This window comes from Pelodiscus sinensis, chromosome 3, assembly GCF_052426305.1.
Source record: "Pelodiscus sinensis isolate ZL-2025 chromosome 3, ASM5242630v1, whole genome shotgun sequence".
Lineage (NCBI taxonomy): Eukaryota > Metazoa > Chordata > Testudines > Trionychidae > Pelodiscus > Pelodiscus sinensis.
In genome coordinates, this window is record NC_143054.1 from 100610494 (window position 1) to 100635432 (window position 24939).

Below are 24939 nucleotides of genomic sequence, written 5' to 3' on the forward strand. Positions count from 1 at the left end.
TGGATGAAGAACAAAAAAAATGTAGGACAGTGGAACTAGTGGATCAAAGTAAGCTAACCCTAGGTTAGCAAAAGCATTGTCCAAAACTACCAGTGTTGTGCTTTATATACTAAGCTGAGGAAATGTATGTGTGGGTGGTGGTGGTTTTGTAAACACCACTCTTTCAAGTATTCAGTCAGTCTAACACTGAAAGATCTGCGAGTTATTACCTGACACTTCGCATTCTAACTTTATCACATGCACTTAGTTTGATAGTGTTCAGCAGTGTCAAAAGATAACGTCAACCCCAGTAGCATAAATGGAACGCAGTATCAGAATTGTGAATCCAGGACCTGCATTTATATGGGTGGAAATGTACTGCCAACAATGAAACATTTGGGGATGAATTCTGTGTGATAAATGGTCTGTGGCAAGTCCTTGTGTTCCTCATTCAGAGTAGTAGTCTTGCTCACAGTAAGGCACAGATCCTGATGATCCTTCTTTGGCTAAGGAGAAAGGAGGACAATGCAACTTAATTTCCTTGCAAGGGTGTGCAAAGATATTTCACAGCTGCAATCCCTATGCTTCCTGCTTCTCCTCTCGAGAGAATAACCAGCACCATCCTAAAGAATGGGACAAATTGTGCAACATTCCTTTGCCTACTTAGGGTACGTCTACACAGCAGAGTTATTTTGGAATAATGTCTGTTATTCCAAAATAATGTGCTAGCTAAACAGGAAGCCCGTTACTTTGAAATAAATTCAAAATAACGGGCTTCTTACTCCAACTTCCTGTAAACCTCATCATACGAGGATTAAGGAAGTCAGCGGAATAGCAATTTATTTCGAAATAAGTGCTGTGGAGACAGTGCCAAATTTTGAAATAAGCTATTTCAAAATAAGTGACAATTTGCATAGCTCAAATCGCATTGCTTATTTCCAGGTACATGCTATTGTCTAGATTTCTATTGTCTAGATGCAGCCTTAGTGTACACAGAGGAGATGGGAGCACTTTCCAGTGTAATGGCATAAGTGGCAAGCCATAATTGAACATTTATAAGGGAGCATGGACCTTTCAAAAGGATCACTGTACTAAACACAAGTACTGAGAGCCATTTCAGCACCAGTAGACTTGTGTAGGGACTAAATCACCAGGTGTTGGGGTCCATTTTCATTTATAAATGGATTTCCCAGGTCTGGTGACAGATTTTTGCTGGGCCAAGGGCGATGTGGGTGGGGCTCAGCTCCACCTCGGGCAGGGTCTCAGGTGGGAGGGGGTAGGATTAGAGCAGCTAGCCCTCTGCATTGCCTGGACTGCACCATGTGGGGTTCCAATGGCTATTTAAAGGGCCTAAGGTTCTGGCTACTGCAACTGCAGCCCATAGCCACATTCCAGTGGCCATGGGGTTTCCATTTTTTTAGCCTCCTCTTCACCAGAATGGGGCTCAACTCTTGGCTGTGCCATTATTTTCCTTTGTATTGTTTTCTCCAACAATATAGCTATTGCCAGTCTCGCATGCTAAAAATTGTTACCATGCTGAAGCTTTGCTTTAACCTCATGGGATTTCTCTTTTCCCATTTGATTTTTTTGCTTCATTAATGCTGCATTGTTCCACAGGAAGCTGGGGTAAGGGAGCATTTCTTTTCCTACAATATTGTTTCACAATTTGCAGTAACAACATTATGCTCTAACAGGATTAGAGTTATGTACCCTTGTTTGTGTGTCTTTACCAGCACCTTAGTTGGGTGTTTTACCTAGGAAACAACATCCTGGCCAAGCAGTACTGCAAACAAATATCCTATTTAACTGTACGGCCCAGATTTTGAAAGGTGTTCAGGAATCCTAGTGCTCAGTGTTGCAGACCCTAACTGATATGATCCTAAGTCTAATTTTCAAAAGGAATTTAAGCACTTAGAAACCAAAATCCTACTGACATGCAAAGGCAATTAGACTCAAGTGCCTACAACCATTTTGAAAATGAGATTTAGGCTCCTAAGTCAGTTAGGCTCAGATTTTTAAAGATATTTAGGTGTTGCATTACTGAGGGTGGCAACACTTAGACCTGCAATCACCACTCCATTGACTGGCACATGATTAGTCCCTTTCAAGACAATGGAAGTAGTCCTTTGCTTAAAGTTATGCTCATGCGCAAGTACCTTGTTGAATTGGAGCATCAGTCAGGAACAGTGCCGTCCTTACCCATATTCAGAATATGCACCTGGGTGCAACACCCCAAAATGTGGGGCACCACTGGGTCTTAATGTCCTTCTACCTACCTCTTCCTGGATTCATGTCCTCTGGAAAGGATCTAGTTAACTTAAAAGTGAAAAAGCCTATTAATCAGCACAACACTGAACCTTTGAACGAGCCATTTAACAGGCATTTGCCAACTCCAGGTATCTGGGGATATCCACATCCGCAGATATAGCTTTGGTTAGTTGCAGCTCATTTTTGAGGATAAGGATAAAAAAAATATCTGTGCAGGGCTCTAACTATGGGGCATAAGGGCACCAGTGTTTAATAGTACTATGTTTGGCCCCATAAATCCTGGTCCCTAATGTTTGTAAATTATCTGCTAGAAAAGAGCTCCTGAATATTCATAGGATTTTGTCATCATGACAGATGTCATGTAATATGAAGCCATTCCAAACTTCACGGAATCACTTGTACTTCATGGCCAACAGGCATGCATGGTAAATTTGCCACAACAGCACTCTGACACTACGTTCTCTGACCTGTGACTGCTGCACATGTGTGCCCACAGAAATTACATCAAAACAGAGGTAGCTCTTCTACCACAGTAACATCTATTTGTACCTCTAGCAATGTGCTGAGACAACTCTAGAATACTAGCACTCAGCTCTTCCTGTCAGTCACAACAGACTCTGCTATCCATACATTTACCACAGGATCAGTTCTAGTTCTGACATCATAGCATCTGTGGCTGTATGCAAAGACTGAAGAGATTAAGAAAATTATTGAACTAAAATGTTGGTGATTTGTAGGATTAAAACAAAACACCAGTGCCTTAATTATGCTAGCTTTTCTTCCTAACTGGATTTATACTGTGGGATTCTAAACATTTACTCACTAATGAAATAGCTGCAAAATTTTATCATGACAATAAGATGATGTTTTAGCATTCTAGATTTCCTGTGCAGATCATTGAGTGATGTATGGCAGGATGTTCCTGATCTCACTGAGAAGAATGGGGACACACACACACACACACACACACACACACACACACACACAGGCAGTCGCCGAGTTACGCGGATCCGACTTATGTCGGATCCGCAGTTACAAACGGGGTTCCTCTCCCTGGTCTCCAGCAGACCAGGGAGAGGAAGCAAAGCGGCGGAACACGTGGGCAGCGGACAGGGCTGTCCGCTGCCAACGAGCTCCGAGGCTTGGCTCTGCTTTCCCCCCCCCCCCCCCCCCCGTCCTCCTGGTCTGCAGACCGGGGGGGGGCAAAGCAGAGCCAAGCCCCGGAGCGCCCGGCCAGCTGACAGCGCAGATGCGTCTGGGCCGTCAGCTGATCGCGCGCTCCGCGGCTTGGCTCTGCTTTGCGCCCCCCCCCCCGGTCTGCAGACCAGGAGGGGGGGGAGCAAAGCAGAGCAAAGCCGCGGAGCACGCGGGCAGCAGACAGCCACGGTGGGTCTGGGCTGTCCCGCTGCCCCCATGCTCCAGACACCTGTGGTACAGCAGCTGGGGCGCTGCCAGTTGGTCCTGTAGCGCCGCTCTGGGCGCTACTGGACCAACCGGGCAGCACCCCAGCTGTTCTGCCCCAGGCTCCTGATTCAGCCACTGCTGGTCAGATTCAGCAGCGGCTGAATCAGGACGCCTGGGGCAGAGCAGCTTGGGTGCTGCTGGGTTGGTCCAGTAGCGCCGAGGAGCGGCGGCGCTACTGGACCAACCCAGCAGCACCCCAGCTGCTCTGCCCCAGGCATCCCCAAGTCAGCCGCTGCTGAAACTGACCAGTGGCGGACTACAGGAAGCCCCTGCCCCGGGCTTCCTAGAATCAGCCGCTGATCAGTTTCAGCAGCAGCTGACTTGGGGATGCCTGGGGTTCTTAAGTTGAATCTGTATGTAAGTCAGAACTGGCGTCCAGATTCAGCCACTGTTGAAACTGATCAGTTTCAGCAGCGGCTGAATCTGGACGCCAGTTCCGACTTACATACAGATTCAACTTAAGAACAAACCTACAGTCCCTATCTTGTACGTAACCCGGGGACTGCCTGTATATACACAAGTCTGGGAATAATACCCATTAGGGGGGATACTATATTTTCCATTCCATATTAGAGATATATAGGAATCTGTTCCTATATGCAACCAATCTGCTTTAGAACAAGAGCTTCTATGCTGTCTCCACCACATTCCTTATAGTTAGTGTCCAGCTGCTCTGGGAAGCTTTTAAAGAGGTTCTTGGCCCTACTACAGGGGAAATGGAAACCAGGAATTAGTCAGTTTGTGTCTAGTCAGATCTGCCATGGCAAAGCTGAGCTTTGGCTCTCTCTAGTGGCAGGAAGCTTGCCACTCCTCTATATGAATTTAATCAAAGCGCAATAAGGAGAGAAGAAAGTACAAGGACCTAAGCAAAGCAAAAATCAGGAGATGCTGACATATTAGTCTACAGTCTTCCTAAGTAAGCTTAGTTATTGATACTGAAAGAAAATATTTGATCCCACAGCTGATGTCAATCATGCCCAAAGGCTACAAAAGTAGCAAAGGCATACTACAGTATTGAAATACTCATTACATTTTGAATAGGACCCGATCCAGAAAACTTTTGCTCCGCATCCTTATCCAATAGATCGTAATAAACGAGACTTCAAATGAGAGTCAAGGCTACTGAAGCAAAGATTTGCAGGATTGTGTAGCTTTCATGGCTCATTTTAAAATGCAGTGTATTGCTGTAACTCAATTTATAATTCACATGTTACTGTTTTACTAACAGTTCATAATCCCCTCCCCCCCCTTTTTTTTCCCTCCCCCTCTCTTGACATCAAGTATCCCCTTCAGGACAATAGTGGTGAGTCTGTTGTCTCATCAAGTGCTGCTCCAAAATTTGTATGATATCTTGTTGGAAGAGTTTGTGAAGGGCCCCTCTCACATAGATGACAAGACAATACAAGTGCCAGAAAACAAACTGGCTGGCTTCCTCGGGTACATTTCCATGCAGAATTTGGCTGTCATCTTTGACTTACTGCTGGATTCCTATCGGACAGCCAGAGAGTTTGACACACGGCCTGGGTTGAAGTGCTTGCTGAAAAAAGTGTCTGGCATTAGTGGAGCTGCCAACTTGTATCGCCAGTCAGCAATGAGCTTTAACATTTACTTCCATGCCTTGGTCTGTGCTATACTGACAAACCAGGAGAACATGACTGCAGAGCAGGTGAAGAAGATCCTGTTTGAGGATGACGAAAGAAGCACAGACTCTTCCCAGCAATGCTCTTCAGAAGATGAAGACATTTTTGAGGAAACTGCCCAAGTCAGCCCCCCAAGAGGGAAGGAAAAGAGACAATGGAGAGCTAGAATACCATCTTTGAGTGTTCAGCCGGTGAGCAATGCAGACTGGGCTTGGTTAATCAAAAGGCTTCACAAGCTATGCATGGAACTCTGTAACAACTACATCCAAATGCATCTGGACTTGGAGAATACTGTGGAGGAACCTCCAGTTTTCAAAGGGGACCCTTTTTTCATCCTACCATCCTTTCAATCTGAAACCTCCACCCCATCAACCGGTGGGCTGTCTGGAAAAGATACACCTTCAGAAGATGACAGAAGTCAAATTAGGGACCACTTAGACAATCTGACTCCCAGGGGAGGGACTGGAGAAATGCTGGTACTCCCACCATTGAGCCCTAAAATAGAGAAAAAAGACCAAGCCAGGAAAAAAGAATGGTGGGAGAGTGCTGGCAACAAAATCTACACAATAGCCACTGATAAAACTATCTCCAAACTCATGACAGAGTATAAGAAAAGGAAGCAGCAGCAAAGCTTGACTTCTTTCACCAAAGATGTCAAAGTGGAAAAGAAGGGAGAGTTCCTGGGCTCGAGGGGGCAGGATTCACCACTCCCCCAGCGACCGCAGCATCTGGTGGACCAGGGCCAAATGAGGCATTCCTTCAGTGCTGGCCCAGAGATCTTGAGGCAAGAGAAGCGACCACGCTCAGGATCTACAGTCAGCTCCCTGAACATATCTGTGCGAGATGCAGAGGCACAAATCCAGGTAAGTTACATTGGCAGATTATGGCAGAATACCACCAAAAGGGGTAGAAACGACTAAACCAAAATGTCTAGGAGTATCCCTACAAACTAGGATTGATGTGTTCCTACATCATGATCAGATCAGAGAAAGAGTATTCGGTGGCACAATAGTCAGAGACTTCAGTGAAATTGGAATGGGAGCTATTTGGTAAAATTTTGTGAAGCGCTTAAGTGACTTGCAAGCTTATGTCCCATTTTCAAAAGTAATGTAGCTAATTAGTAGCCTTTGTTGAAAATGAAACTTAGGTTTCTAAGTCACTTAGGGTGGTACAATTCCCAGCGCAGGTAGACACATTTGCAGTGGCTCATCTTGAGGCTAATGCACTAGAACTCAGCGTCTACCTGGTTTGGAATTCACACACGCCAGCTGCAGTACAGACATAGCCTTTGGTGCTTTCGGAAATGTTGCCAGTTGTCTGACATCTGATGTTTAAGGCCTTTATTTGTGATATTGCAGAAATTGAAAATTCTACAATATTAAACTTCCACAGCAGTTTTTATTTTAATTAGCTTACTTTATACAGACCACAGTTTTGCAAACATTGAGGTTTGCAATAAATATGGGCAGTCAAACTGGTAGAAGCTGGGGCTACCATCATCAGCCCCCATGCATTAATACCTGTAATATAATTGCAGAAAAATTTTAGATAAAAAAAAAGCAGGCATAATACAATACTCAAGTGTTTTATTGTTCCAGCAACTTTTTCCTAAACGAATGGGTCTTCTCTGACTTTTCCGAATTATAGCAATTAAGAAAGATCCATTATTACTTTTCTGTAATTTTTTCATGTCTTGTCCACAACTCAGCCAAATATTTGACAGTCATCCTGCAATTCAAGTAGGGCTGTACTTCCAATGCTCTTGTAATCAAATTGCTGCTTTTGTCAATTTCAGAATAGCAATATTGAACTGGTGACTAATTACCATTTGCACCCCCTAAGTAGGGACCGACACTACAGGCACCAAACTTTGGACTTGTGGTCATTTTGTGATAGGACAGTATTTACAAAGAAACAATATAATGGTGATACACTCACTGTTCAGCCTAAATACCTTATATATAAAATGGCATGAGTGGGAAACATGCTAGCATCGTTCTGGATTTTTCCTGCGGTCATAGTCTTTCTTTTACCATATAATGTGACCCAAGAGGAGACTGTTCTCTCCAGAAAGTGCAAGCAATTTCTAAAATCAATGGGATTAACTCATACACCATCTGTTGAGATTACCCTCCTGGAATGTACTTTGCTGCATCTCCAAAAAGATGAAGCCCTTTGTGTCTCCCTTTAGCACACGCACTGAGTGCCAGGGCCAAAGACACAGCTGTGCAAAAACTAGGCACCCTCAACAATCTTCCTTCATGATCTCTTGGGTCAGAAAAGACTATCCTCTCCTACCCCAGGACAATTAGAACCAAGTTCCAGACTCTGACAGCTGCCAGTTTTCTTCACGCAGGCTGTTTCTCAAGCTGGCTTTAGGCACCTGGTTGCACAGCTATGGAGGGCTTCCTTCCTCTCCATTACAACCTGACCCTAACCTAATGACAGTGTAGTTTGTAGAGCTCTTTAAGGCCTGGTTTACACTAGACCAGGCAGGTTAGCTTAAGGTACACGACTCCAACTAAGCAAAATGCATAGGTGGAGTTGGTTTACCTTAAGCCGAGCCATGTGGTATCCATACAGCGGGTGGCTTTGCCGAACAAGGAGTACTGAACACCAATAGGAGTGCCCTCGGCATTTGATTTAGAGGTCTGTATTAGACCCACTAATGGAATGCTAGAAGATTGACCTCCGGGACATCGATCTTCTTGCGAGTATAGACATGCCTTATGAGTCTTTCAGTGAAGAGAAGGTCCATTCATCTTAACCCCTTATTAAATCTCCTGTGACTGTTCCCCTTTGCAACATGTTCAGCTTAGTTTGAGTTGAAAGGAGAAAAAGGTCCTTCACAGAACCCTTTTTCTCTTTTTTGGGGGGGGGGGGAAGGGGAGAAAGGAGGCTCCAGATTTTATTAACAACAAGGATTCTAATGGTATGAAAGGTTGGGGAAAAAAGTCTGGTTTTAAGATGTAGAGTGGGATTGAGACAAAAAGCCTGCTTCTCATGTCAGTTACATCAGTAATACCCCAATGTAACTCCTCTGACTATTACTACTACTGATTTATAATGGTGCCACAGGTAGCAAATTGATGCCCATAATATGCTAGTCCAGTGACTATTTATATGGATGTTTTCTGATTCTGTACAGCAAATTATGTTTTTCAAATTTGTTTTAGGCATGGACTAACATGGTGCTGACAGTTCTCAACCAGATTCAGACCCTGCCAGACCAAATATTCACAGCCCTCCAGCCAGCCGTGTTCCCCTGTATCAGTCAGCTCACTTGTCACGTGACCGACATCCGTGTCCGTCAGGCTGTGAGAGAATGGCTGGGAAGAGTGGGAAGGGTCTATGATATCATTGTGTAAAAGGAAATTTTCATTAACAAGAGAAGAAGGAATCCAAGGCTTTTACAGATATACAAACAATACCGTTACTGAAAGTAACAGGGATGGAGCTACACATACATTGCCCATTGGTGGTGATAAATTCTGAAATAACAGGCTCTTCATGTCCCCTACCCACTTAAGATTGTGTGTGTCAGTCTCACACTAACAAAGGATGCTCTACAGTTCACATTAAATAGCATGAAATGAAACCAAGTGATGAATCTGAAAATTGTTAGTAAATCAGGCTGATATATAATGGCTCAGTAAATGTCATATTAGGTATTTTCATCTGTGAACGGTAGGACTGTGTATGAATGCTTCTGAAGTGAGGAAAAAATAGATGGAGAAGAACATCTGTGTGGATGGAGTTGAGGTGAAAGCAACTGTATTCACTAAATGGATCTCACGTGAATCTTTAATTCCCAAGATTTAGGACCAAAATTATCAGACTGGTCTTACATGGCCTCCATTTTTTGAACCTGTAATATTATGGACCCCAGTAATTGAAGGTTCAGAGGATTCAATAATTGGTGGATAGAGATGGCACTTTAAGTACAAGAGTTGATTGTTGTGCTTGAAAGCCCAGTTTGTAGACAATTGGATCACCTAAGTCACACATTTAGATAACGGAATAACTGTGAGGAAAAAGGTAAGGGTACAAAAAGGGAAGCCAGAGGGAAGTGGTTGGTTGGTTGCTAGTGGTACTCTTTATATTTTCCATTTGAAACCAAGACACAGATCTGGGAAAACAGACACCCTAAGGATTCTTACATATCCAAACGTAGTACTGCCCTCGCTGCTTAGTAGTCATTAAAATTTTAAGCCTGCGGCTTTGTGTGGCTGCTTTTCATTGTACCTTAGGAAGATCCCTGCTGTAAACCAGACAAAGGAAAAAGTCAGCTCTGCGTAAGAGAGGCTACTGTAGCACAGCCTTGGGATAGTGGGCACTTTTTGCTGCTAACATATTTGGTATGGCTTGAAGAAAGGTGGAAGTGCCAGGTCTCCTCTCCAACCTACTATCAGCCACACATACAGCACAATCCTCTCCACCAATCCACAGTGCAGACACTATTCCATTCATTCCACATCCGTTACTCCCACTGAGGTCAGTGGTAGTTCTGTGAAGAATATGCACTAGTGAGTTAAATTACAATCTGCAAAACAGAATTGAGGCAAACCCTCGCATTCAATCACACATGATGGGAATACTATACGATATACATCAGCGCCTTATACATAGAATTGGCTTGCATGTTTTCACATAAGAAGGTAGTCTCATGTGTGCACCCTGTTTGCTGTAGCTCTGTGGATCCCCGTCATTTGCAGCTATATATACACATCCCTCTTTCCCCACCTGTACCACTTGTTCACAGGAGTCAAATTGGAAAAGAGCTGGCAGTGTTACCCTCAGCTGGTCAGAAGAGGTGCCTCAGACTGAGTTCCCTGCACCCTCAGCTTGAGCAGAGTTCACCAGTGTATAGTTTCTGCCTTTACTGGTGTACAACAATGCAAATGCTCCTCATTTTAAAAAAAATGAACCTCAGCCAGCAAGAACATGTTGATTCTGCAAGGAACCCCATTGGAGTGGCACACCTTTTAAATATAGCACAAGGTTCTCCTGTGCTGATTTTACAGGATCGGGGTCTACATTTCTGATAAACTCTTAGTACTTTGGAATAATTTCATGAATAATTTGTGTAGAAAGCTTGATGAGGCACGATGAACTCCAGCAAAAAAAGCAAACGCATGCTAATTCTCCATTATGCTACGGCTCAGATAGGTTTACAGAGGGAAGAAATGGCCCCCTGATAGTAGCCCCTCTCTAACCACTGTAGAGGTAATACAAGAGCTCTCCCCATATCTTCCTCCCAGTCATCTAGTGTGCGGGGCAGGATCAGGGACATGTCTGGATTGCACAATGCTATGGCCAGTTCCTGCTTCACATGTCCTGATTGAAGGAATAGAGTGTAAGTTACACACCAGGGGTCCGGCGCACAGCTGTAAAACCTAAAATGTGGGGCATACAAAGGTGGATTAAAGCTACTGTTGTCCTCCCTCTCCCGCCATCCATGTAACAGAGGGCTGGTCCACATGGTAAGTTAGATTCACACCCTCTGCACTACAACCCACACCAACTTGCTATACTGCCTGTGTTTTTTCCTATCTGCTTGCAAGCCAAGGTGTCATGCTACAGTATTCTCTGCTTACTTAATCACACAATTTACTGGACAAGGTAACTATCTTTTCTTATATTTACAAAAAAACCCTCTCTCATCCACCTTGTGTCTCTAATATCATGGGCCCAATACAGCTGCAAAACTGCACCCCATAGTGATTAAATAGTCTGTCCTGAACTAGGGCTTTTGTTCCAAAATTAAAGCCAAGTGACATCAGAAGCTTTACATGCATGCTTCAGCTGATTTTTTTAATTAGCATAAACAATACATACTATTGTAAAGATTAGAGAAATTCTATTGCTTTAGACAATGAAATTTACACACAGTGGATTCACTGTGTCATGTATTGATATAGCTCTAGAATGGAAGAAAAACATTTTTAAAATAGTAAAATGTGACTGTAAAACTTAAGCAATCAGCTGATTTATGAGAAGCACCTCAGATTCCCAGAAATTACTCTAACTCTAGTCAGTTTAAAAAAAACAAAACAAAACAAAACACACCACACAAAAATAATTTGGGGAAAAGCTTAAAGAAACACTTGTAGAAAATGCAAGGTCTTGGCTTTTAGAAAGAACTGCATACTAGTCAGGTAGTAATAGTAAAACTGATGTTGCCTACTGATGTGTATGGGTACACATTCTTTTGTGGAGCAGACAGTTCGATTTCCACTTAAATGAAAGTATCCTCTTTCACACGTGAGTCCTACAGAAAACACCAAAGTTTATATTTCAAGCTGTGCTAGGATAATAGCACGAGGCGGTGATATTACTAGTTTAATTGGCGCATTCATAACAGCCTTTAAAATCAGCCTGGTTTATAATTCTTTACAGACAGATTCAGTACTTTCTAGCTCTGGTTAAAAACTGGATACTTTACCTGACTTGCTTCTGTGTTTATTTCTATTTTTTTGTGTCACACATTTGTGTGTGTTTGTTTTTAATTGGAAAGAAGACAATGAATGTACAAGTTCTGCCAGCTTCTGCACCTTTGTAAATAATAATGCAGTAAATTATGAAAAGGTTTTCTCCATTTTGTCAGTGAAAGAAACTGCTCCTGTGCTCTAATGAGATGCCATGAAACTGTTTTGTTCTTTTTCCTGTTTTGAAGGTGATTTTAAATTTAAATATGCAGTGCTTTTATAAGGCTGTCCTGTCAAGTTGAACTTCAAGGGAACATTTTTCAAGTGTTGCATGGTGGTCCTGGGTATTGTTTGTTAATGAGATTTTGTGTGTAGAACCTCTTCATATTGTTTAAAATATACCCGCTGTGGTTTTTGTTGAAACAACTGCTAAAAGCTCAGAGCCCCTCCTCAGATTTTCTGCTCCTTCAGCAAAACAAATTGAAGATTCCAGATTCAGCTTTGAAACTCATGAGCTGTGCACATAGATCCAAAATGAAGAAAAATAGCCTACAGTAGAGAATTGTACCACTGCCACCTGTACTGATGCAGTGCATTCACCAGAGTTAAGCCGTTTCATATGCAGCATGCCCCCACTGCATGCTTTACCACTCATCATGAGTTCTGTTTTGATTAAAAAAAGAGGCACAACTCCTGGTGGGTTCACAGGAGAGGAACCCTAATGAGATGTGGCCCTTGATGCACACCTCCTTTAAGCATGCAAGAGATAAGGCCAGTACTATGCGCTTCTTGAGATTTGTATCTCCTTGCAGCACTTAGGACACAGTTCTGCACTACTGAAGTCTGAATGAATCAAGATCAAACCCTTATCTGGCTTACCTTTTCAGGTTCTCAGGAGGTTGCAAGGTATCTCAAAGACCTTTTGGAGGTATACAGGCCCTCGTTCTAGAGCAGCTCATGAAATTTGAGGATTCCCCCACTCCAGTTTTCAGAAACACTTTGGATTTTAAAGAAATGAATACTGACATTCACTTTAAAAAAAAAAAAAACCTAGCAATTGCAAAAGAGGTCAAGATTACATAAAATCAAACATTGCACTTGTATGCCATGTTATGTAAACAGTATCACTGTGCTGCAAAGGATGCATTTTCCCCCACACCTTCCACATTCCTTAAGAGCTCATGAGGCTACTACTCATAGGATTTCTTTAGCAACCATTACTGGCAATACTCCAGTCCCAGTTGCATAAATGCATTGATCAGATCACTGACGACTCCTCCTGACAGGCTCACTCCAATTTAGTGTAATTAATGCCTCAACTTGGAACACACACTCCACCAGACCCATTCCTCACCACAGTGTCCTAATGTACCAGACGAACAGGCAAGCGCTTTGGCCCAAAGTGGTTTTGCTTTGGCCATAAAAAGACAAATAAAGGAGTGCTGCAAAGTTCTCCTTTTGTAATGACTATGTAAAATAAATATGTATTTATATTCAGAGGCTCAGGCTAAAAGTTTTAGGGGAGAAAAATCGACATCTTTTTGCAAGTCTCTGGCATTGCACTGGAATAAAACTGGAATCAGGGCATGGGATCATACCTCTAAACTGCCCTTCATTTTAGACCCATATTTGGCACACTCATTTTTGCTGTTATAAAGAACTGAGCATCAGAACCACCGAATCAGGTAATAGTTTCTTTAGCCAAAAAAAACCCCAACCAAACAAAAAAAACACGCATCATGAAAACGTTCTTGGACTCAGACTTCCTATTCAACATTTCTTTCTCTGTCCCAAATTTGGGCTGAGCTAAGAAACCACCATCATTCAACAAGCAGTGACTGAAATGAACAATAGCTGCGCTGGTAAGAGGGTGCAGGTGATTAGCTTTGAATGGTGAATGAACCAATGTGCCATAATCAAAATGGCTTTGACCACTTCTTAGAGCCTAGCTGCGTAGCAAACACACGATTCTACACAGAGGCGATGAGAAGGACAGAGTGAAGGCTGCTGCAGTTCTCTGTCACTACATGAGCAGGTCCTGCACAATGAGGGGATACAGTGGGGCTACGTCTACACTGTCCCATTTTTCGGAAGGGGCATGCTAATTTTCAGCTTCGGAATAGGGAAATACTTTCAAAGTAGGAATAAGAGATCCTCCGGAATAGGGCTTTATTCCGGAGGATCGGGCCAGTCTAGACGCTTTTTTCCGGCTTTTCCCCAAGCCGGAAAAAAAGCGGCGGACATCTTTATTTAAATCCCCGGGGGATATTTAAATCCCCCGGGGATTTCCCTATTCCGAAGCTGAAAATTAGCATGCCCCTTCCGAAAAAGGGGACAGTGTAGATGTAGCCTAGGAGTTAGTCACAACACATTGCTTCATGGGCCTTGGAATCTGTGCTTGCAGTTCCCCTAATTGTGTGTGTTTGCCACATATGACATTGTAACAGACTAGAGCACCCTACCTCTTTTCCCCCTTCTACAATGACTAGAAAATAAAGCCAAAGGGAGTTGATCCTCCATTTGCCATCTTAAAACTATGCCAAAGATCTCTCTCTTTCCTGTTTGAAAGTGATTGTGAGATTTGACTAGAGTATTCCCATGGTGATGACTGCCCTAACAAGCATCTTACTACAAGAAACACTAATCCCAGGAGTACACCTTCGTGGTCATATGTTCATAAGGAGCCTCTGATAATTTTCCACAGACTAACTAGCCTTGTGAAGGAAGTTAGTACATTTGGTTTACATTCTAAACAGTTCTCACACAATGATCCACATCCAGGTCCTCAAAAGGTAGACAGACATTGACATTAGGTACCTAAATATCTTCAAGGATCTAAGCCCTAATGCTCAGCTAGCTGTGATTCCCACATATCTTGTCTCCTATCTTTCTTTGTGTCCTTTAGAGAAGCAACACTGCCTCATACCTGTGTGTTCTTTTGTGCCGCAATGTTTGTTTGGTTGTGTGTCCATTGCCCAACAGGGGGCTGTAAGCTGGCTTGCAAAATGTATTTTGTGTATATATTATTCAAACTGAATTCAGAAAGGAAAATATTTTAAAACAAATTATAAACTGTATTTAATGTTGCTTGTGTTGTAGAATAAAGAAGCAAAATGCAAAGAAAAGTATCTAAATTTTCTTTTCGGCAGTTATACGATCCTTTCACAGGTCAGTCAACTGAAGCAGCAGAGTAGGGGCACCATGGAATACTTGTTATTTAGTAACATAGGCTGATGTCAGAGTTTTAGCCACTCAGATGTTGAGAATGAGACACGTTTGAAAATTTTACCGCGAAACCCATCTTCAAAAGGGACAAAATGTTTACATGCCTAGAAATGCAAACAGACACCTTGTGGAATGTTCAAAAGTAGAACAGGTGCCCAACTCCCATTTAACTCAATGAGAACCCTTGGGCTTTGATGAACATAATTTGTTGGGGAAAAGTCAACATAGTTTCTGTAAAGGGAAATCGTGCCTTATTAAAGTTCTTTGAGGGTGTCAACAAGCACGTGCAGAAGGGATCCAGTGGATATAATGTACTTAGATTTCCAGAAAGCCATTGACAAGATCCCTCATCAAAGGCTCTTAAGTAAAGTTAGTTGTTATGGGATAAGTGGGAAGGTCCTCTTGTGGATTGATAACTGGTTAAAAGACAGGAAACACAGGGTTAGAATAAATAGTCAATTTTCAGAATGGAGAGAGAGGTAACTAGTGGTGTCCCCCAAGAGTCTGTACTGGGACCAATCATATTCAACCTATTTGTAAACGATCTAGAGAAAGGAGTAAGAGTGAGGTAGCAAAATTTGCAGATGATACTAAACTGCTCAAGATAGTTAAAAAAAAGTAGACTATGAAGAGCTTCAAAAGGATCTCACAAAACTAGAGAGATCTTGGTGTCATTGTGGATAGTTTTCTGAAAGCATCCACTCAATATGCAGCGGCAGTCAAAAAAGCAAATAGAATGTTAGGAATCATTATATAAAAGGATAGTGAATAAGACAGAGAATATCTTATTGTCTTTATATAAATCCATGGTACACCCACATCTTGAATACTGCATATAGATATGATTGCCTCATCTCAAAAAAGATATATCTGCACTGGAAAAGATTCAGAAAAGGGCAACAAAAATTATTAGGGGTTTGGAACAGGAGCCATATAGAGAGAGATTAAAAAGACCAGGACTTTTCATCTTAGAAAAGAGGAGACTAAGGGGGGATATGATAGGAGATCTATAAAACCATGACAGATATGGAGAAAGAGAAGAAGAAAAAGTTATTTACTTGTTCTCATAACATACAAGCTTGGGGTCACCAAATGAAATTAATAGTTAGCAAGTTTAAAACAAGCAAAAGGAAGTTTTTCTTCATTCAGCACAGTGTCAACCTGTAGAACTCCTTGCTAGAGGATGTTGTGAAGACCAGGAATTTAACAGGGTTCAAAAAAAAAAAAAAAAAAAAAAAAAAAAAAAACTAAATACATTCATGGAGGTTACGACCAAGCCAGAATGTGTGGGAATGGTGTCTCTAGCCTCTGTCAAGGGCAAGAAATGGATAACAGGAGAGGGATCACTTGATTACCTGTTCTGTTCATTCCCTCGGAGGTATCTGGCATTGGCCACTGTTGGAAGAGAGGATACTGGGCTAGATAGACCTTTGGTCTGACCAAGTATGGCCATTCTTATGATTTAAATGGGAGTTAGGCACCTAACCTGCAAAGATGCTTTTGAAAAGCCCACAAGGCACCTACGCTTTATGTTTAGGTGCCTGAATATCTTTGGAACTATTTGTTCATTTTGAAAATGGGAGGCTAAGTTATTTAGGCACTTTTACCCTACATATCCTAGCCAGTTTTTGAAAACCCCAGCTATAATTTAACACATATTTAGCAAATCTAATTTGTATTTAACTAGACTGTTACACTCAGCAACCAAATACATGCTCAAACAACACACACACACACACACACACACTTCTTGCTAATTCTTTGAATTTAGATCTATGGCAACTTGAGAACACAGGTTGCTAAAGTACCAGATAATTTCATGTCACCACAGTAAAAGAAACCTTCTATAACCTGTTGTGGATGCAAAATGTAATGGTTATTGAGTTTGCTGGGGGGGGAGGGGGAGGGGGAAAGATACTCAGAGGAGGAAGAGGTATCAAATGTAGTCCACCAGATTTCCTGCTGCCTAACATGGTCATGGAACTCCAATTAGATTATCTTCATTTCCTCCTAAACAGTGTTGCCGGAGCAAAATGACTACTGGATAACCAACATAGGAAGTGCAATTCCTCTTTTTCAGGGGAGAGTGACTCCCTTCTCTACAAGACCTGCTTTCTCACTTGCTCTGGTTTTTCCACCATTCACATCAGTGGTATAACCTTGGGTGTAGGCCAGTGAGGGCAGGATCAGGTCCACCTTAAATTGCACTGCACACAAAATAGAAAGTATCAGATTTCTTTCAATTGCACAGAGGGCACTTGTACTTCCTCCATGCATTGGCTTAAATTCCAGCCGTTTGTCAGGAAAGTGGCTATGATAAATATTTAATAGGTAAGGTTTTTTAACCTCAAGCACTGTGTGTCCTTCAGCAGAGTTGGTGAGCTCATAAACCAAGCACAAGAAAAATACAAACTTAATGCATTGCTTTGGCTTTTATTAATTGACTGGTGAACAAAACTTCCCATTAGCTCATCTATATGAGACTACTTTACTTAATCCTTTCACCAACTATACATTCTCTTATTTGTAGCTGCCTGATTCTCACGTTGCTAACACACTAGAGTGCTGTAGCATACATTACCTGTTTTGTTCAGTTGTGCAGATTTATCATCAGCTACTCATTTTTCCTTGTAAATGCTATAATTTTAGTTTTAATGTTAGTTCTGCGAGATGCAAATGTAGGGGTTGCATACATGACTGTGCTCTCAGTTTCCAGAATAGGAAATTCTGCTCTGTGCGTCATTGTGCTCTGTTTTGGAGCATTCCTATCCATCTGTACAACTGTGTCCTGGTTTGTGAGCAGAACAGAAATGGAGCCCACTTTTTACAACTCACTAACACAGACTAGTTCTAAGATCAAGATGCAGGGTTAAAGGCCTTCCTTCCAGAGTGATTCCTATTTCCTTCCATCCATATTCCAACCACCTTTGCTGAGTCACTCTCAAGATACCCCTCAATATGGTTTCAAAATATAACAAAACTCAGTCTGGGTAACATTTACGACACTGAGTTTGAACCTGGCTAAAGACTGAAGAAGATGCAGTGGTGCCCTTTGGAGGTTCTATATCCAGCGTAGGAACTGGGAAAATGTAGTTCCACTTGGTCAAGTAAATCAGTTTATTGCAATATTGTGAATTTCCATACGACTGCCCCTCCTGATTTAGCCCAACACGCATGCCATAAAGGATACAACTACACGGATAGAAAATTAAGGCATTTCCCTAAAAGGACCATCATGAACATAGCGTGACCTCCTGTACTTTACTGGGCATAGATCCTTGCTTGTTCATTCCTGTAACACATCACTAGCCTGCGGCTGAGTTACTGACAGGGGCAACATGTATATGGGGGGGGGGGCAAGAATAGGAGGCATCTCAAGGCAGGAGGGACTAGCCAGCAATCAGCAGGGAAAGCGCAACAAAGCAGCCCAGCTCTTGCTGCTCTACATCTGTTCTGTTCCCAGGGAGGAGGCAGGATCACCCCAGCACTCTCCAGAAGCAAAGCGGCATGGTGCAGCCAGAGAGCAGCACAAGCTAGAGCCACATGGCTGCACTTCCCACCTCACTGCTGGTGAGTGCAGGGGACGTGCCAGCAGCAGCCCTCTGGCCTTGCTCGTCCCTCAGGCAGCTTTGGCTGGAGGTAGGAGGAGGAGGGATGGAGGTGGGGCAATGGCAGGACTTCAAGCAGAAGGGGTTGTTCTGGACCTTCTCCAGGCTGAACGGGCATGTGACTGGTGCCGCCTCCCCCCCCCCCCCCCCCCCCCCCCCATCCCCCAGATCCCAGCCTCTGGCTATGGAATACCTCAAAACATGGTTTAGAGAGACTTCAAGTTACAGAGAATCTACTTAAAGACTAATTCCATTCATCTGAAGAAGTGGGTTGTGCCCACAAAAGCTCGTGATACCAGCTACATGTTTTGTTAGTCTCTAAGGTGCTGCACGACTATTTTTTGTTTTTCCAGTTACAGACTAACTCAGCTACCCCTCCGACATTTTAGAGAACCTACTGATCACACTAGTTTAAGCCTGCAAATGACCCCATGCTGCAGAGGAAAGCCAACTGAAAGGTAACTAGTTCATGTAGTCCCAGGACCAACACTCACTAGGTACCTTTTTATTTCATGATCGCAGGGTCTTCATGGGGCAGTTATCTATGTCTATGCTGCAGCTGGGAGCCAGGCACACACCTAGCATAAGTAGACTTACACTAGCAGGGTTCTACCTAGCACATTCAAAATAGTAATAGGACATTTGGCTCAGGCAAAAGCTTGGTCTCTCAAACCCATCCAAACACCTAAGCTTCATAGCTTCATCCAGAATGTCCACATTGCTATTTGTGCATTATTCTTTGTGATTTTTAATCTTCAGAAACAGTATTTCATTGTTTTATTCTATTCCTTTCATCAGAAAGGGCGGGGGACGGAGGGAGGGAGGGAGTCTTTAAAATATATCACAATACAGCTACATAACATGCTGAATTAAAAATTAACTATAAATGTAACAAATATATACAAGAAAGTTAGTAGGAACAATAGCCCTCACAACCAAGGAATCTCCCCAAATCGCTTTAGTTTGCCATAAAAGTAATGGCTGTTATGGAAATGAATGATCCATGTTATCAAGAAGATAATTGCAAACTTGTTGTTTCCAGGGCAAAGGCACCTTCATATCCAGCCACATGAATTAAAATATAATGGAAAGCAAATAGTGTCAAAGCAATGTTAAAATGAACATTACCCCAAACAAGAAATACTATCAGCTTTATTGGTATGGTTTTGATTAGTTATTTTGCTAGACAATGGACATTTCTAAATATTGTTCTTTCTGCTTTAATTTTATAAACAACAGAAGGAAGTTGACAGAACATTCTTGTTGTGAAGTAATGAATTCTTCCCAAATCCAGAGTCACAGACTGATGACCTTAGGTTGCTTCTACTTAATCTATTAAATAATGACCTGGTGTTACTCTACTGATTTGGAAAAATATGAGCAAAAAGAGAAGACGCAGGCTTTGGAGCCAACCATGTGAGACCTGTTCAAAATGTGATGTGAACATAAAAGATTGGGCAGTGATCCACTTATTCAAAATACCTTAAGATTTGGTGGAGATTTCCAAAATGAACCCTAGTAAATAAATTATTGCCCACAGGATCAAGGAGACAAAAGCTGACCAAAGGTAAACATTCAAAGTGGTTTCAAGGCTGGACAATCCAGTGACAATATCAACTGAAGAAGGACAAGAGGGAAATCAATTCTAAACCTACTGTGCATATCTCGTATAGGGAGAGAAAAGTGACAAAAGGTGCTTGTGTCAAAACGTTCCACGCAGAAATGTAATTAATTCCCTCATGGGAAAAATATACGTATTGGATTCCTGAATTGAATTACGATGGGCTTCACTGAAAAAGCCAAGAAGTTTAAGCCCTCTGATATATCTTGCTATGCAGGTACAGTCCCAGCTGCTCTGGTGATCATCAGAGCAGATCTTACATCTCTCTTGCATACATTACCTTTTCTTCTAAAAGAACACTAAATAATTTAAATACCTTCATATAGGCTCTTGTGGCCAACTTGAAGCTCTAGAGATCAAAGATTATTAGTTTGCAAAGCCGACCATGAAAAAAGAAAACAAGGTGCTGTTTGAAATGTAGCTTGCCTAATCATTTTTTCTAGATACTCTGTCAAATTTTCTTCATATTTTAGGAGAGAAGGGGGAAGGGAAATTCTGCACAGTGTAGTTTGCTATAGACCACGGCTACTCAACATGCAGGGTTACCAGATGGTTTAAAAAAATACCGGACACACGATCTCAGATTGGGAGCAGGGGAGGGGTGTGTGTGGAGAACTAGCCGATGGGAAGCAGGACTGGCCGGGAGAGGGTTGTGGGGAGCGGGGATAGCTGGGAGGAGATCAGGGGGAGCAGGGCAGGACCAGACAGCTGGGAGCTGGGCTGGCCCAGGTGCATGCAGATCCCAGGTTGCTGCCCATCCCACACATGGCCGCGGCAAACACACAGGCAAGTCTAGCCCCAGGGTTTCCATCCCACCCCCCTCCTCTCTACTGTGTAGTTGCGTACTGCCTGGCTAGTATACACACTCACACTGCATGAGCGTGTACACGACTACATATGGATACTCATGATAATAATAAAACTTAATTATAAATGTCCAGTATTTTCTATGTCCAGTATTTTCTCAGTGTGTTTCCCAGAGAGAAAGCTCAAATACCAGACTGTCCGGTTCAAAACTGGACACCTGGCAACCCTATCCACATGCAGCTCGCAGTATAGTTTGGATTTATGCGGGGCTCAACACAGCCCATGGATGGGAGCCAAAACAAAAAAAGTAGTCATTATAATGGTCTTCTGCTGATATGCATTTTAGTAGTTAAATTCCTGGACTGTCATTGCTCATTAAAAGTGCTGTCATATAGGGGTGGAAATCAGGTAAATATTGCATTTTATTAATAGCAGCAGAACTGACTTAAATGGGGCCTGTGTGTTGTGTAGTCTTGCTTTAATCTTTGTATTCATGCCTGTCAGTGTGAAAGAAGCTATTTGCATATATATTTGGATGCATATACAACCACACTTAAATTACGACCCTCAATATGTGCTGTGAGTATCATTGTGGCCCCCCTGGGGCTTCCAAAGTTGAGTAGCCCTGCCTTTTGAATAGACTCTTGCATTTCTTCTAATTAAACTTACTGAATTTCAAACAACACATGCTTTCAGGAGGACAAGCATCCTTGCTGAGGGACATTGTCCTGTCTACCTTGGAGGCAGACATCCGAAACCAAATGCTTCCACAGATTTGAAAACAGCAGGAAACAACTGAAGAACATCAAGGCCTTGGTTCTGCCCCCTTGCTCCCATAGCAGAGTTGCTTGAACAGGCTTATGTGCATCAAGCCTCAAGCAGTTCTCTCCATGCTACATCTTGCCATGTGGCCTGGAAAGGAAGAAAAGCATTCCTAGACCACAGCCAGTATCTAGGAGCCAGAGATACCTTCTAGATCTCCTGACACCTCCAGTGGATCAAATATGGTGGAAAAAATGGCAGCAGCTGCCTGCATTAATATTGGCACCAAGAATAGTACATCAGTGAGAGACTCTCAGTACATGTCTATCAACAAGGCCAGGGAGCAGCTAATTTTGTTGCAAGTTACTTCATCACTTCATCTCTCAGTTAAATAGGAAAACTGTCCCAATAAAGAATCAGTCCTTTAAGTAATTTTATACTTAATATCACATCTGGTAAAAGTGCTAAATATATGGGGTGCATATGAACACACACACACTCAGTATGCAGTGGCAGTCAAAAAAGCTAACAATATTAGGAATCATTAGGAAAGGAATAGTTAATAAAATAGATGCAAGCAGGGGCTGAACTGCTGCTTGCTATCAGCCAGCTAAAAGGAGAGAGCTGCCCTGGGCCTGCTCTGCAAGATAATTAACTATTAACTGTTGATATGTAAATACAGCTCATGCCAGGAAGGAGAAGGTATCCGAGGTGTGGCTATATAAATCCAATTCAGCAAGGGCTGATGGAGGATCAGTGTTGGAATGGAATGTGATGTATTGTAAATAATTTGGGGCTGTTGTGCGGGGTCACAAATCATGCTACCCCTAAATGTGGGAACTGTAAAACATGCCACTAGTGCTTGCAGGAGAAACACCATCATTGTAGAGGAACAAGCCTCTCCACTTCCAGAGTTGAGTGAACTGAGCTGGGGGGAAGGGTTAAAGGGCTTGAGTCAACCTGCTTCACACCTGCTAGGTGTGAGCTGTAAGACTGGCCCAACCTGCCCCTTTGTTTTAAGGGAAGACCTAAAACAGACTCCATGAGGAGCTGGAATATTTTGCCAGTTTAGGTGGTGGCTAAAGAGTTGAAATCACTAAAAGCTGAAATCACTGGTTTGGCTGGGAGCCAGACCTGTTGCAGCTAGCGAAGTGACTGGCAGGAATGACTGGTGGGCGGCCGGTAGGAGCGGCTGGTGGGAGTGGCAGCAGGTGACCAGCGGCACAGCCGGTAGGAGCGGCGGCAGGAAGCCAGCAGAGTGGCTGGTGGGGACGACCGGTGAGCAGCTGGTAGGAGTGGACCGAGACAGCTAGTGGAGTGGCTTGCGTTAAAGACTGCAGCAGAACCCTACTGAGAAATGGGGCCATTGGCCTCAGACTACGTAAGGTGCCCCCCTCAATCCGCCTGCCCCCTTTCCACCCAGGTTGGGAGGTAAAACCCTGCAGGTGAACTTTTGGACTCCGGGAGGCACTGACCAGGAACAGAGACTTTTGGGGTGTGGGACTTCGGGTGATTCTTGGCTAGGGGGTGGGGCCTTAGCTCATGGTTTGAGCTATGAACTCTGTTTGTGGTATTTTCCCGAGTTAATGCCATATGACTTCTCTCTCTGTTTCATTAAATAGTGATAGAGATGCAGCCATGTTAGTCTGGGTCTAGCTGAAACAAAAAGAAAACTATGTAGCACTTTAAAGATTAACAAGATGGTTTATTAGGTGATGAGCTTTCGTGGGCCAGACCCACTTCCTCAGATCCATTTGTGGAAGAAAATTGGCACGACCATATATACCAAAGTGATACAATCAAAGAACGCATGTGAAATTGACAAATCAAATTTTAGAACAGAGTGGGGGTGGAGGGGAAGGTTAGTGTCTGTGAGGTAATGACATTAGGTCAACCCTAATGTCATTACCTCACAGAAACTTCCCCCTATTATCACCCCTATGTCATTACCTCACAGACACTAACCTCCCTCACCCTCACTCTGTTCTAAAATTTGATTTGTCAATTTCACATGCGTTCTTCGATTGTATCACTTTGGTATATATGGTTGTGCCAATTTTCTTCCACAAATGGATCTGAGGAAGTGGGTCTGGCCCACGAAAGCTCGGCACCTCATTAAACACTTTAACAAGATGGCTTAAGTGCTACATAGTTCTGTCTTTTGTTTCATTAAATGTTTCTTTCCTACACTCAGACTCTGTGCTTGTGAGCAGGGAAGCATTGCCTCTCAGAGGCACCCAGGGGTGTGTGGATTTCCCAGGTTACTGGGTGGGGGCTAGAGCTGGTTCTGTGTGAGATGGACCCCTAGATATTGAAACCAGCCCTGGTTGCTGCCGGGCCTACCCGGCAGAAGGATTACCTAATAAACATCACAATGCAGTTGTATAAATCCATGATAGGCCCACACTTTTTATACTGCATGCAGTTCTGGTTGCCCCATCTCAAAAATATACATTATAACTGGAAAAGGTACAGAGAAGGGACACAAACATGATTCAGGGTATGGAATAACTTCCATAGGAGGAGCAATTAAAAAGATTATGATCTTTGATCTTGGAAAAGATACAATTAAGGGGGGATATGATGGAAGACTATAAAATCATGACTGGTGTGGAGAGAGTGAATATGTTATTTATCCCTTCACTGAGAACAAGAACAGGGGACACCTCATGAAATTAACAGGAAGCAGATTTAAAATAAACAGAAGGGAATACTTCACACAACGCATCATTAGCTAGTGAAACTCATTATCAGGGGCTGCTGTGAAGGCAAAAACTATAACCGGGTTCAAAAACAGAATATCTTGGCTGTCAGTCATGTATGGATCTAGTCAGGAATGCAACCTCATGCTCTGGGTGTCCTTAATCTCTGTGGATTATGAAGGATGGATAAATTAGCCAGTTGTGTTTATTGACTGGTCAACAGACAGATAACTAGGGGTGATGGACCACTGGTGAGACCCAGTAGGGCCATGCTTACAACAAGTGCAACCTTCTCACAGCGAGCGTTTTTGGGAACATCCAACTGCAACAGATATTTCCCAATGCCTCTCTTTTGTGACGACTGCACATTCTATTTTGGAATAATGATCAGCAAACTTCATAGAATTGTGTTGTATATGAAAGACCTGTTAAAAA

General features: G+C 42.8%; 1 protein-coding gene across 9 annotated transcripts in view; it reads left to right on the top strand.

The window, feature by feature from the left end:
* The window catches only part of ARFGEF3 (ARFGEF family member 3), a 139981-nt gene that overhangs the window by 109701 nt on the left and 5341 nt on the right, over window positions 1-24939 (top strand). For 8 of the 9 annotated variants that reach the window (XM_089777278.1, XM_075924267.2, XM_075924268.2 and 5 more), the window contains 2 exons: window positions 4993-6214; window positions 8528-11420. The exons of the other annotated variant lie outside the window; for it this stretch is intronic. In XM_089777278.1, coding sequence (XP_089633404.1) covers window positions 4993-6214; window positions 8528-8719 — 1414 coding nt within the window. In that variant the 3' untranslated portion in view covers window positions 8720-11420. Of the gene's footprint in view, window positions 1-4992; window positions 6215-8527; window positions 11421-24939 lie in introns of those variants that run through there. 9 annotated transcript variants of the gene reach the window in all.